The sequence below is a fragment of the Eucalyptus grandis genome, chromosome 2 (genome assembly GCF_016545825.1).
Source record: "Eucalyptus grandis isolate ANBG69807.140 chromosome 2, ASM1654582v1, whole genome shotgun sequence".
NCBI lineage: Eukaryota > Viridiplantae > Streptophyta > Magnoliopsida > Myrtales > Myrtaceae > Eucalyptus > Eucalyptus grandis.
Genome location: NC_052613.1, coordinates 16,166,440 through 16,180,709, shown reverse-complemented (window position 1 = coordinate 16,180,709; position 14,270 = coordinate 16,166,440). Strand labels below are relative to the sequence as shown.

The 14,270-nt window shown below is 38.6% G+C and overlaps 2 protein-coding genes across 2 annotated transcripts; one reads left to right on the top strand and one right to left on the bottom strand.

The window, feature by feature from the left end:
• Positions 1 to 1,852: 1,852 nt before the first annotated feature.
• On the bottom strand, positions 1,853 to 5,368 carry LOC120290247 (protein enabled homolog). Its single transcript, XM_039306063.1, has 3 exons — positions 5,171 to 5,368; positions 4,831 to 5,066; positions 1,853 to 2,229 (listed from the first exon to the last, which is right to left on the bottom strand). The coding sequence occupies exons 2-3, from the start codon at positions 5,011 to 5,013 to the stop codon at positions 2,095 to 2,097; spliced, it is 318 nt and encodes a 105-aa protein (XP_039161997.1). The 5' UTR covers positions 5,014 to 5,066; positions 5,171 to 5,368; the 3' UTR covers positions 1,853 to 2,094.
• Positions 5,369 to 6,591: 1,223 nt separating this feature from the next.
• On the top strand, positions 6,592 to 11,617 carry LOC104424772 (oxysterol-binding protein-related protein 4C). The gene is made up of 6 exons (XM_010037275.3): positions 6,592 to 6,804; positions 8,463 to 8,618; positions 9,829 to 10,074; positions 10,269 to 10,365; positions 10,555 to 10,943; positions 11,115 to 11,617. The coding sequence occupies exons 1-6, from the start codon at positions 6,802 to 6,804 to the stop codon at positions 11,373 to 11,375; spliced, it is 1,152 nt and encodes a 383-aa protein (XP_010035577.2). The 5' UTR covers positions 6,592 to 6,801; the 3' UTR covers positions 11,376 to 11,617.
• The last annotated feature ends 2,653 nt before the right edge of the window (positions 11,618 to 14,270 follow it).

The window sequence follows — 14,270 nt, the reverse complement described above, 5'->3', positions numbered from 1 at the left end:
CCTAAAATTAAGGTTATTTTGAGGATATTAGGCTCCAAATCAAATCCCATCCCATCAAGACATGTTCATTTTATATTCGGATAATATTTCTTTTAAACGATTCGTGAGTCAACTTCTCTCACACTTCAATTGGTTTATCTTCTCGGATGATGCGCTCGACCTAATGCATTTAGGATTTATTCATGGAGTAATCTCAAAGACTTGATCTTAATATTATAAGGAGATGGGCAAAACCCTCTTGTTGTCTAGGCCAACATAGTCAAATGATTTTCAATCCAAATAATTAATTGCAGCGAACAAAAGAGGTTGTGATGTCGAATCAAATGAATAATAAAAAGATATGAGGATGCGTGGAGGAATCTTTTAGCACTTTCTAGGAGGGCCTAGGGAGATTTTGGGGCAGATTTTTGGTTTAAAGATGTCATTAATGAGATCTCCGGTAGCCATTATTCCCACATGAAAGTGAGTGGTGGAGAGTTTAAATCTCCATCTTCTAAGAGACTGGGGGTAAGGACGTTTAATTCATATGTGAGTTTCAAGTCTCGTGCTCTACAAAGACATGGAGAGTTCGAATCCCCACATTTTCAAGAGCTAAGGTGGGGATGTTTAGTTTTAGATATGGGTTTCAACTCTTGTGCTTTGCGAGGAAGTAAGCTAGTGAATTGAGAGTTAGAGTAGAATAGATAAAATAAAATAAAGAACAAGATTCCATGGATCAATTAAGGGAAATTTCCTTCTTCTCACTGCGCAGAATGCCCTCGCATGCCTGGAATATTGAATTACTCCATATTAAGATTACATACTGAAGAAACAAAAAACACTAAAAAGAGAGTCGGAACAAGGAAAGTGGCTAACCCACCATGCGCCAAACCAATCCCCCCCCCAAATCCTCCTCCTTTCCCCTTTCTACCCCTAACCCCCAACACCCTCCCACCCCTCGACAGCTTTCCTTGGACTCTCTCCCTCTCGCTCTCGATCTCGCGTCCACTCGCTGGGGAAGTCTATAAGATAGGTATCTTAAGTAAGAGTTGATGGTTTTTATGAGACAAAAAACAAAGTTTATAGTAGAATTAGGACTAAACCTAAAGTTGGGGTTTCTTTTTATGAGATAAAGGCGCGTTTAGTAACGTTCTGTTTACATTGGTATTAAATGGAACATAAATAAATAAATAAAAGTGTTTACATTAGAAGCAGTTTTTTTGAACAAAAGAACGCGTTTGGTAAGTGTAAAAGAAACTGTTTTTGAAATAAAAAAGAATAGAAACACATTTGGTAACTCGTAGTTAACTTTTGTTCCTAGAATAGAAAAGAATTAAACACGTTTGGTAAATTGTACAAAATTTCTATTTTTAAATTAAAAAAAAATGATTTTTCTAAATAAAGCTTAAACTTGATATTGAATTGTTATTCTCATGAAATGCTCATTAATTTTATTTTGTTCATGGTGAGTGAAGACAAACATTTTGAACATGATCATATGTCATACTTGGTAGAAAATTGTGTAAGTAAAGTTAGAATCAAATTTTTTTCAAGTACTTTTTTTATTTTTTATTTTTATAACATTTAAACTTGATTGAATTCTCATTCTCATGAAATTCTCATCAATTTAATTTTGATAATGGTGAGTGAAGAAAAATATTTCCAACATAATCATATGTGCATACTTAAAAAAAAAATTATAAGTAAAGTTCGTACAATAAGAACTAGCAAAAAGAAGAGTATCTTATATATCTCAACATGAATCCTTCCATACATAACATCACAATAGTGAAGCATTATAGTTCATTGTTCAACCTCATCACAGTTAATTAAATTTCCCCAACACATACGCATATGCATACAGATACATAGATTTGAAGATCAGACTAAACAAGAAGATTAATAATTAGACTTGAAGGCCTTCCAAACAGTCGGTCCAAACCAATGAGAAATCAAAAGAAGATACAATAGATAAGATCTCTCCGAGTAATCCTTCTCGTATGACCCGGGAAACGTACTATACACCGGCAGAAGAGTCACTTCTTAACCTGCTGCTAAATGGGGAAGGATCCAAAGTAACTCGAATGACGTTCGGCACATAGAAATGCAATACATTCACCAATGATCAGGATGAAGACGGCCCTGCATTTTGTCTCTCAGGTCCACTACAGTGTCTCCTGCATGGACCATATCCCTGCAGAAACGACACGCGATCAAGCGTAAGGGGCAAACTGAAGCTTGGTGCTCCACCTGCCAAACAAAGACATAACATAAGTACAATAATTAAGTAGATGTATTCTAGCCTCGATTTTTTCTCTCCTCAAAATGCTCGGTATCCCAGAGATGTAATGTCATGTCTAATATCTAACTGCATTTTTGCCACAATGTGCAGCCCAAACCTATCGTTAGGGTATACTCAGTATATGCACATCTCGACAACATGTTCGAGACATGCATTCATGTTGGACATCCAGACACACTGACCAATTCATGACAGTCAATGATTCAAGATAACGTACTAAAGAAAGCAAAAATCCCAAGAGCCCTTGGAAATAATCTAAGACATTAATGTGAAAGATGTTTTAGCAATATTTAGCAGGAGGAAAAGCTGTTTATATCTTAAAGAGCAGAAATACAAGAACACATAGCTTACCATTTGCACCTTTTCCAGGATAACTCCGCAAGGACATTGGATTGGCTCATGGAACACTTTCATATGCTTCTCCATTTCTACTTGCTGAAACGCTTGTCCACATTTGTCACAATGCACATGATTCTTAGCCTCCTCAACTCTTAGAACTATTCCACAACCCACATGCTGACAAACTACGTTATGTCTGCTGCAATATGCTTCATGCAGTGCTACAGTTCTACTGGGTATGAAACGCTTGCAGTTTCTACACTCCACAGTATCCATCTCTGCAGGTGAAGATGAGGATCCAGCCTGTTGACCCACTGTCCTCTGGATATTATCATTAATAATAACTGATACCACGAATTTACTTGTTCCCTTGAAGCCATACACACCAACGCTATAAGTGCCTGCTCCTAGACCCTTATCCTCGAAGCTAAGAATCAGTGTCTTTGAACCCACATCATGTGAAGACCATTCATGCTATTGGAGAAAAGCTTTAGGAGAATAGAATGGGAAAAAGAACTCGCCTTGTTGATTCAAAAATGGAAGAAACCTCCTGAGACAGAAGTCTCGGGAGATTTGGCTTGATGAGGGTGACAGAAACACCAAATTTTTTCATAAGATGTCCAATGCTCGTACAAGATATAACTTCCTCACTAAGTTGGAACTCTTTGGCAGAGGTTGTTGAAAATTGGATGCCATGAGTATGCAACTATCTGAATTCATGCTGGTTTATATAGGGAGAGATGTGTCGTGAGATCAGAATTGGAGGGATGACTTTTTACTTGATCCTGATATGGCTGAAATGGCAAATACCTTTCGAGGAGGAGGAGATTAGAAGGACATTCTCGTATTGCAATGGAGATAAGGCACCAGGTTTGGATGGATTTATGGTGATTATCAAAAAAATTTCACGAAATTGGGAGGTTGTTCATGAAGACCTCCTGAAAGTTTTCAAAGAGTTCCATACTTCATCAAATGCTAAACACTTTGCGTGGCTCATGCACTTAAACGAAAGCATAAGATATATGTTCTACCCCTGAAAGAAATTCCAAAATGGCCGGAGGTGAAACTAGCTAGTACAGACAATCATCTGAAATCTAAATTGAGCATTACTAGCATGCCCTGACCTTGACATACAGGGTGTCATATGTTAGTCAAGAACAAAGCATGTAAAATTTGATTTCTTTTCCTTTTAAGTTTTCCAGCAACTAGATTGATTAAATACATAACTTTAAACCTCAGGAATTCCTATGCATGATATCACCACCATAACACCATTCACATGAGAATATAAACTTAAATATGGTTCTGGCTAGTTGAAAGTTGCTTTACCCAGATTCAGCATAATAATCAGTAGTTGCCTAAGATGAGAAGGACATCTTATAGCAAAAATGGCTACATCTGCACCCTCACTCAATTAGTTACCTGAACATAATCGACTTGGGACTCAGCTCTACATTGCATATCATTCAAAGCGAGATCCTACTTACATGTTCCAGATCTTTCTAACAATAGCCCTATCCATTTAACTGCTAATATTAATAAGCACTAAGCAGAAGGGTAGAAAAATAGCAAGCCACAGGGATACACAAGTCCGAAAACTGCACAACCTACATATCCAGCATGGTTCATTAGGAGAAAATTATAGAACACAACCAGAGGTCTCATGACAATGGCAACATCAGTCCATGCAAGAACTTCGATCAAGGCTATACGGCACACGCACGGCATTAGTGGCAGCTGCAATAAGATGAGGTCGAGGGCAATACTTTCTCCGCTCCACCAGACTAAGCAATATATCAAGCTTTAAGCCAATGCCTCAAGTGGAAGTTTTGTGCAGAATGATCTAAAACTAGAGCTAAAAACACTAATTCCACAATGAGTATTTTGCTTTGATAGGTAATGAATCACCCATTGACATTTTCACTGATAGCAAATTTGAGTTGGGAGCCTACTTGAGCACGTTCATAAGGAACCACCCACTTCTAAAGGCCACAAATTGTGCCTAAATCAAAGCACCTAAATATCCACCCCACCAAAGAATCGAGCTTTCCCAACCTGGTAGCCGGAATCGAACTCAAGTCATGCGTCGAGCAACCAAAGCGATTCGAATTCGATAAAAAGGAATTTACTCAGACTAGGAAATCGCAACGGCCGACCGGAATTCCGATCACCTCATTCCATCGGAACGAGGAGGAAGCGAACGAAGGTACCTTTTCCTGCGCTTCGAGAGCGTCCAGCCTCCGGGATCGCTGGACCGCCTCGATGGCCTCCCGCTGCTTCCTGGCCTCCCCCTTCGCCTTCCTCTCCCTCTCCAGCCTCGCCTTGGCCTGCGCTTTCCGCTCCTTCTGCTCCTTCTCCAGCTTCTCCCGCGCCCTCCTCAGCTCGAAATCCATCTCCCCCAAGGCCCCCTTCTTCTCCGCGACGACGACGCGATGAATTTTCTGGACTGAATTTTATCGAGGAGATGAATGATCGAATGGGAATTGCAAGTTGATTTTCCTTCCTTGCCGAGAAAGAAAGGAGAGATATGGAGGAGCAGCAGAAACTTACCTGGATTCGGAAGCTTCAGCCGGTGAAGGAGCACCACCTGTCGGCGCCGGAGAGTCAGCCGAGTGGGGAGGCGCCGGAGAGTCGCCGGAGTGGGGAGTCGCCGGAGAGTCCGCCCGAGTGGGAGGCGCCGGAGAGAAGGGTGAGACGCCGGGGAGAGCACGAACGAAAGCTTCGGGCACGAACGAAGGACCTCCAGAAGTGTTCCGGTTTTGTTTCTTTATTTTTGTTCTTTTTGGGGTTGCAAGAAGTGTTTCTGGAGAACAGAAACAAGTTTTTAAAGTTTTTGTTTCTCTTTTTTGTTTTGATTTTGTTGCAAACAGAAAAAACAAAAAAGAGCAACGCAAACAAACGCTGCGTTTACATTCTTTTTGTTAGGAAAAAAACACAAAATTTGTCTATAAACAGATTTGAGAGAAACATGCAGCCCCAAAATTTTTTCTATGAATTGAAATTTGACCAAAATTTAGGGTTATTTTGAGGATATTAGGCTCCAAATCAAATCCCATCCCATCAAGACGTGTTCATATTATACTCGGATAATATTTCTTTTAAGTGATTCTTGAGTCAACTTTTCTCATAGTTCAATTGGTTTATCTTCTCGGATGATGCACTCGGCCTTATGCATTTAGGATTTATTCATGGAGTATTCTCAAAAACTTGAACTTGAGATTATAAGGAGATGGGCAAAACCCTCTTGTTGTCTAGGCCAACATAGTCAAATGATTTTCAGTCCAAATAATAAATCGCATCGAACAAAAGAGGTTGTGATGTAGAATCAAAGGAATAATAAAAAGATCCAAGGACATGTGGAGGAATGTTTTAGCACTTTCTAGGAGGGCCTAGGGAGGTTTTGGGGCAGATTTTTGCTTTAAAGATGTCATTAATAAGATGTCCAGTGGCCATTATTCCCACGTGGGAAGAGAGAGGTTGAGAGTTTAAATCTCCATCTTATGAGAGATTAGGGGTAAGGACGTTTAATTTCATATGTGAGTTTCAAGTCATGTGCTCTGCAAAGAATTGAGAGTTCAAATGCCCACATTTTCAAGAGCTAAGGTTGGGATGTTTAGTTTTAGATTTTGGTTTCAATTCTCGTGTTTTGCGAAGAAGTAAGCTAGTGAATTGAGAGTTAGAGTAGAATAGATAATAAATAAAAAATAAGAAAAAGCAAGATGCCATGAATCAATTAAGGGAAATTTCCTACTTCTCATTGCTTTGAACGCCCTCATGCCTGGAATATTGAATTACTCCATATTAAGATTACATACCGAAGAAAAAAAAACACTAAAAAGAGAGTTGGAATAAGGAAAGCGGCTAACCCACCACGCGCCACACCAACCCCTTCCCCTCGCCCAAATCCTCCTCCTTCCCCTTTCTACCCCTAGCCCCCAACACCCTCCCACCCCGAAGTTGACAGCTTTCCTTGGACTCTCTCCCTCTCACTCTCACTCTCGCGTCCGCTCTCTAGAGAAGCCTGTAAAACAAGTGTCTTCCTCTCATCATCCTTTGTCGTCGCCGTTCCCCCTCCCCCCCCAACAAGGCCAGACTTGGCACCCTTCTCCTTGTTCTTGTTCTTCTTCGAGGCCTTCTCTTCCCTCTCCACAGCCGCCGAGGTCCATCCTCACTCACTTCCCATGGTACTCTCTCTCTCTCTCTCTCTCTCTATCTTCTTCTCTCTCTCTCTCCTCTCCCTGTGAGTTCAATAAACGTTTTAGGTTTCGTTTTGGTCGGAGACATATTATGTTCTCGCCGGTATGCGTTCGATTGTCTTTTATTCCGGTGATAACAATTTATGCTTTGTTTATGATCTTTTTCATTCTCTTTTCTTTTGCAATCTTCACGAGTCGGAAAAGTCAAAATCTCTTCCTCCCCAGGCCATTCGTATCTCCCTTTCTGTATTTCTTCTGCTTTAAGATAGAGACGAATATCATTGCGGACGCGCACCCGTGAAAAGCCCCCATGGGATTTGATTCCTCAATTTCTTTCTCGTAGTCTCTCTGATTGGGTCGGTCCTGATCGCGACCCAAAATTCTACTTTTATCATCATTCCGGGGTACCATACATGTTTTTTCTTTTTTCTTTTTTTCTTTTTGAATCTCGACAAAGAAAAAAGACTTATTTCAACGTCCCCTAAACTCTCTTTAAGGAAAATAACTCATTACGAGCCCTCTCAGCTCCTTTTTTCCTTACTTTGGAATCTAAGGAGCGTAATTTGTGTTTGAAAAAGAGGAAAAGATAAGCTTAGAAAGCTTAGAACTAGTTGTGAGCACCCAAAAAAAAAAAGAAGATAATTTTTTCTTCAGTTTTTCTTTGAAATTTTCGTGTTTTATGATTTGGTGTCACGTGTATTGAATTGGGAAGTGAGGCCTGGTTGACATGGTGGAGAATCCCATAAATTTTCTTTGTTTTTTTTTTCTTCAATCCTACTTTATTCCTACAATAATTTTCCCTATTAAATTGTTGCCATATTTTCTTATATGGTATGGGAGTTGAAAATGTTTTTTTTTTCTTCAATCCTACTTTATTCCTACAATAATTTTCCTATTAAATTGTTGCAATAATGAAAATCCACTCCTAAAACTAAATTGTCACTATCCCGATTCTTGAGAAGGTGGGGATTTAAATCATCCACCAACTCCTTCCCATGTGGAAAATATAGCCACTAGAACAAACTTTAGTGGTTGAGAAGCTCATGATTTTGCTTGCCCACACTTTGCACATTCTTGAAATTTTTTAGAGAGAAATTTCTTTGATCCTGGAAGTAGATTTGAAATAGAATCAAGAATTTTTTTTTAAAAAAAGAGTTAATTATTGTTCTCAGGAATAATTCTAGAATCAAGCCAATATTTTCTCTTTTTTATTTTTCGTTTTTCTTGTTCCTCTTCCCTTTTCTTCTTTTTCATCTACTGCCGCCGCCACGGTTGTCGTCCGCCACCCACCGTCGCCGGTTGTTGATAACTGGTCGGGCGAGCTCACCAGGCCTTGAAGTTTCAAATTGAGATTTGTCAGTCGACAACTTGTTGGATTCTTATTTTTTTAAGAACAAAATCAATAACTAGCAATTTTTTTAAAAATTAAAAATTAAAATTCATTTTGATGAGGCCAACACTATCAATTAGGACAAAAGTCAACTCTAAGTCTATCCTTTTTCTATTTTTCGTTCGTCAATTTAGTGTTATTTGGGTGGCATCAACCAAATTTCTTTATTTCCGCGGTTAGAGTAGAATTGGAAAGAAAGTTTGGTATTTTTCTCAATATGGGTAAATCTCGAGCTAAAAAGCTTGTAATTGCGCAGGTCGACGAGGGATACGTCGCAAGGACCGCAGTTCTAACGGCGCCGTTATCGTTCGACGGCGAGTCGCAGGAGGATTATAGAGCTCCGAATCTCCTACAACGCATCCTTGGCCTCTTCAGGAATATACGGCCTGGATCGGATCTCACAAACTTCCAGGCAAGTCCACCTTCAGATGAACGGATCAGATGCGCGGATCCTGTGCATGCAAATAATATCTCACCGCACCCTACGCGTGCTCTGCTAAACAAAAGGGCCGTAATAATTAAGATTTAAGATAAATAATGATTCCATCTCTCTTAATAAAATTATACGAGCGTTATTTTCAATAAGACTTTCGTTGTTTTTACATTTTAAATTGTTCACGAAAATAATGTTTTCTTTCAAATAAGGGTTGGTTTGTTTCATGAAAATAAACAATTAAAAAATAGTTTTTTAAAATTAATTGCTTGAAATAATCAATCAATAAAAAATATTTTCATTATTAATAATAATGTATGTCTAAATATTATCATAAACGATGAAATTATTTCTTGGTAATTCATTTTTGTAAGTAGTGCGATCAATCATTATTATGAATTTTTTTTTCAAATTATTTATTTTTTGCGAAACAAACACATACAAAATATCTGTTACTTGAGTGAAATTACCTCAATTTACTTACTTTGCCACCCATTTTTTAGTCACATAATTAAGCATGTCAAATACGTTTTATATGCACAATTTGATGGGATTATATCAAATTTATATCGATTAACTTATGTAGTCTTGATTTCTTGTTAGACAACAACTTTTAGAGAAATAAAATTCAATTTGAAATACCATCATTTTATTTTAAAAGTTTTAAGGGTTGGATTTCAATATGCAAGTTTTTCTCGATTAAAATATATAGGTGTTAAACTCATGAGAACGGCTTCAAGTATCTGCCAAGTCCTTTCACTCTCCTGTACCAACAACATCCTATTGACGACGAACTTCGTGATCGTTTTGAACATGAAAAGTCGTTGCCTCGCCATATAGAAGACTGCGGAATAACAGCAGCTCGATGCGGAAACTTTAGAACTCTCTGTTGTGTTTTTGTAATTGCCGCAAAAATTGTTCTCAGGCTTGTGTACCATCGACGTTAGAAGCATCTCTAGAATGAATTTTGGCTGAATCTACATGACTATGGTTGAGGTTGTATCAAGTCACTAGATGATTTCATTCAATAGTCTCCTTTCGTTTTTGAAGGCATCGATGAAACATGATTGTCGCGGAACGTAATAGGAATTGCACTCGGTCAATGGACACCGATGAATTTCGCTAAAAATACAGTTTTAGTTAGTTGGGACAAGACATTGTTAATGCTGTGTGTTCTTACCAATTGCAGTTGCCTCCTCTCTTCAACATTCCGAAGTCACAGCTCCAATGTTTCGGCGAGCCGCTGTACTGCACCAGAGAGGACATGTTGAGCCGGTGCTGCAGGGCTGAGAGCCCGCTGGAGAGACTGACTTCAGTCGTGGGGTGGAGCATCTCGATCATGCGGCCTTTGATCTTTGGCGTCGCCCCTTACAACCCCATTCTGGGCGAGACCCACCATGTTTCCAAGGATAACCTCAATGTTCTTCTTGAACAGGTGACTCGGTTTCTTCCCCAACGTTCATCTAAAGCTGTTTTCACATGGTTTATTTAGTTGTGCAAGGAAAAAACATAGTGCGAAGTCTGTCGTTTTGATCAGATTTGTCTTCAATAAACCCATACTTCTCCCGACTAGTCTGGTAACTTGTCAATGTCACAGCTGATTGATGAGTTAAGCTTCTTCGCTCACAGGTTTCACATCACCCACCAGTCTCTGCTCTTCATGCAACAGATGATAGAGGAGAGCTTGAGATAATCTGGTGTCAACATCCTGTCACTAGATTTTACAGTATGGTTCTCTTGATCTTCACTTTCTGCTTCTTGATACTGTTACTTGATCTCTGAACTGCTTGTATGATGCCGCTTGATGCAAATGAATGCCAGGCATTTCACCATTCTTTGATTACAGTTCTACCAATCCTGAGACTAAAACAGACTCGAATAACTTTGTTAATCTCGGGGTTAAAATGTGATTTAGGTACGTCGGTGGAAACGGAGATGCATGGAAAGAGGCAACTTAAGCTCCTCCGTTTAGGAGAGACTTATGTGATGAACTCACCGAAGCTCTTGATCAGGTTCTTGCCTGTGCCTGGAGTCGATTGGGTCGGCAATGTCAAGATCACTTGCCAAGGAACGGGCCTTGGAGCTGAGTTGTGTTACCGAGGCCCTTCCTTGATCGGCAGGAACCGCAGAACAATCAAAGGGAAGATTATCGATCTATCATCCTCGAAGACATTATATGAAGTCGATGGTCACTGGGATAGTACCGTGACAGTAAAGGACGTCAGCAATGGGAAACAAAAAGTGATATACAATGCCGCGGAGATAATGTCTGGGTTAAATGCTCCTCAAGTTAAAGACTCAAAGGTAATTGAAACCTTACCACCATATCTCTATGCTCGAAACCCGTTTTTGACGACTATCAGGATACTCTACAGTTAAATGAGCATGAATTTGTGATTCTATTTAACATTAATGTTTTCAATTTGTCATATGGGTTTAAGTGCGTTTCTGATCGTATCGAGCAACCTTTCTTAGGGTGTTTTGTGGAGCGAATCGGCCGTGGTCTGGAGCGAAGTTAGCGGAGGGATTCTGAGCGAAGACTGGGACAAGGCAAGAGAAGCGAAGAAAGCTGTAGAAGAAGAGCAGAGGAAGCTCAAAAGGGAAAGAGATTCGAGAGAAGAAACTTGGGTTCCGAAGCATTTCACCGTGTCTTGCGACAAGGAAAACGGGTGGGATTGCTCGCCTATTGAAAAATCGGTGCCTTCAGCACCTATTCATGTTCCGTTTGATAGCTAAGCTTAGGAATGAGACTGGATTCTCTGGTATATTGCCTCGAAGTACACAATTCGTGCATATGTTGATGTTCTTACAAGTTAAGGGCTCAAAAATGACTTAGTGATCATGAATTTGTTCTTAATGGAAAATATGATATACATACACAGCAAAGCCGCTCCAGAATTCTTTGTTTATGGAATGATTGAAGGTTTCCTTTGATTGTAACAATGAGATTATCCCCTTAGCAGGAGGCTTGCTGGAAAGAATGAGTGTGGCTTTGAGCAGTGATTGGCAGAGTGTCTTTGCCTATTCAACTCCCTAAACATGTCTCCGGATTCAAGTGCGAATACAACGCTGGAAAGATCCATATCTGATAATTTTGATATTGTCTATCTTTCATCACCATTCGAAGATATTCAGAAACTGATTCTCTTCCTACAGACCGTGTATGAAATCTAATTGTAACAGGAGATCACCCGAGGTCATAGTTTAACTTCGTGATGAATCAAGTGATGGCGATTAGCCAACTCCGGACAAGCAAAATTGAACATTTAGAAGAAGCATGAATTAGTATATGCCACCCCAGCCTATGGAGCATGGTTATTGTAAACTTAATCTTTTCTCTTGCATCTGATTAATACTAGAAACTAAAATCACTTCACCATCTCCGAATGTTGTTCCTGCATATCCAATTCGCTCCTCTATTAAACGATTTATCCTTTACTAGGTCCAAATTTGTTCTCCACGACTAGGCTCCACTAGATTGTTAAATATATCTCTCAAGTTTGAGTCCAAAAATGAAAATTTCCTAATCCAAATAAGTTTCCTATTTTGAACAGATTTCCAAATTGAATGATTTTCCTAATTTTAGAAGGTTTCCTAAAAGGAGGTCTCCTACTTTGGATTCAATTATTGTCTATATATAAGAGTGGATATACTTTGTGAAGATTATCAAAAGAGGAGCTTTTGCTTGTGAATTACAACTAGAAGATATCCAAGAGTCTTGAAGCGCTGTATATTGAGTGCTTGAAAGTGGGCTCGTTGTTCTTGTTCATGTAATTACACCAAGAAATTTTATGTATTAAAGCTAATTAAATCTTATGGTAAGATTTGTGTAATTCTTTCGTGAAATTAAGAGATTATTTTGCCAAAAATTGTGAATCTAAACACTGCATGAGTTATTAGGTGTAATTGGAGCTTGGGAAATACTGAGAGTATTTGAGTGACTCGAGTGTAGTTGTAATCTCCAATGTATCATTTGATCTATAATTGAATTTATTGCTAGTCTTCTCGTGGACGTAGGTTACTACGATCGAACTACGTAAATCTTGTTTTGGATTTATTTTCCTATTTTGTCTATTTTATTGTTCGATCACTCTCTTGTCGCAATAATTGATATTAGAGCTAGGCTTGGCTGAGTTGAAGCAAATCGATCACGATAGAAGAAGGAAATGTGAGAATCGACAAATTTGATGGGAAGATTTTGATTTATGGAAGATGCATATTAAAGATTATCTCTATCAAATGAAAATGAACATGTCCACTATTTGGGAGAAGCTAGATACAATGAAGCAAGCTGATTGTGGATTGCTAGATAGACGAGCTAAGGTGTCATTCGGCTAACATTGGTTGGTAATGTTGCGTTTAACATCATAATGGAGAAGACCAATATGAGTTTGATGAAAGCCCTATCGGATATATACGAGAAGCCTTTTGCCATCAACAAGGTCCAGTTGACGCAACGTCTACTTAATTTGAAGATGGACAAAGGTGCGTAAGTTCAAATCATATCAATGAGTTTAATGTGATTGTTAGTCAATTCGAATTTGGTTGAGATCAACTTTGAAGATGAGATACGTGTTTTGATTATGTTATTCTCATTGCTTGATAGTTGGATTACTATCATTATTATTGTCAGTAATTCATCTAGGTCAATAAGGTTGACATTTGATAGGGTTCAAGATTTAATTTTGAATGAGGACATTTGTAGAAGAGAATCCGGCGGTGCTATTTGTTGGAGTTATAGCAAGTGGAGGCATTTTAGAAGAAATTGCCTTAAACTAAAAAAACGAGAGGGGTAAGAGAATTATAGTTGATTCTATGGATGATGTTGTAGCTATAGTTGTTGTAAATTTGGATAGTGCTAATTATGTCTTGTCTGTCACTAATTATTAATTGTTTAATGAATGTATTATAGATTTTGGTTGTTCGTTTCATACTACACTAAACAGAAACTAATTTACTAATTATCATTGCATGGATAATTGTTTAGTGTAGTTGGGGAACAATGCTAAGTACGATTTTGTATATATTGGCGATGTTAAAATCATAATGCATGATAGTATTATGAGGACATTGACTGGAGTGAGCACATTCCAGAGTGGAAGAAGAACTTGATTTTCTTGTTTGCCTTAGATTTAGCTAGGTGTTGGTATATCTCAGATTGTGAAATTTTGAAAATTATTCAAGATGCCTTGATGATAATGAAATGAATCAAGTACAATGGCTTGTACAAGCTTCAAGGTGAGATTGTGATAGATTTCGTTGTGAAGACATCAAATGCATATGTTCAAGAGCCTTGAGTTGTAGCATATGCATTTTGGCCACATTAACGAGAAAAGTTTGAAGGTTTTAAGTGAAAGAAATCTATTATGTGATTATGTTGCCAATGAAAAGAATGTATGAAAGCGCTGTGATTTAGATCAATGGTGGCAAGTGTAGTTTTGTACAATGCTAAACAAACCATGAAAATTGCAGAGTTAATTCACTTGAATGTTTGCAAGTTATTATAATTTCCTTCAAAGAAGAGTGTTAGATTTATGCTAATAGATATTCATGACTACTCAAGGAAGGCTAAGGTGTTTGTGCTTAGGCAAAAAGTTTGATATTGTTGTCGGGATTAGTCAATTGAGAGCT

Bases quoted from the DNA above. Each gene is read 5' to 3' on its own strand.
- LOC120290247 (XM_039306063.1), bottom strand. From the start codon at position 5,013: ATGGATTTCGAGCTGAGGAGGGCGCGGGAGAAGCTGGAGAAGGAGCAG. The intron at 2,230-4,830 runs GTACCTTCGTTC...TTTGTTTGGCAG, and splicing joins CTCTCGAAGCGCAGGAAAAG to GTGGAGCACCAAGCTTCAGT.
- LOC104424772 (XM_010037275.3), top strand. The intron at 8,619-9,828 runs GCAAGTCCACCT...TACCAATTGCAG, and splicing joins CGGATCTCACAAACTTCCAG to TTGCCTCCTCTCTTCAACAT. The intron at 10,075-10,268 runs GTGACTCGGTTT...CTTCGCTCACAG, and splicing joins TCAATGTTCTTCTTGAACAG to GTTTCACATCACCCACCAGT.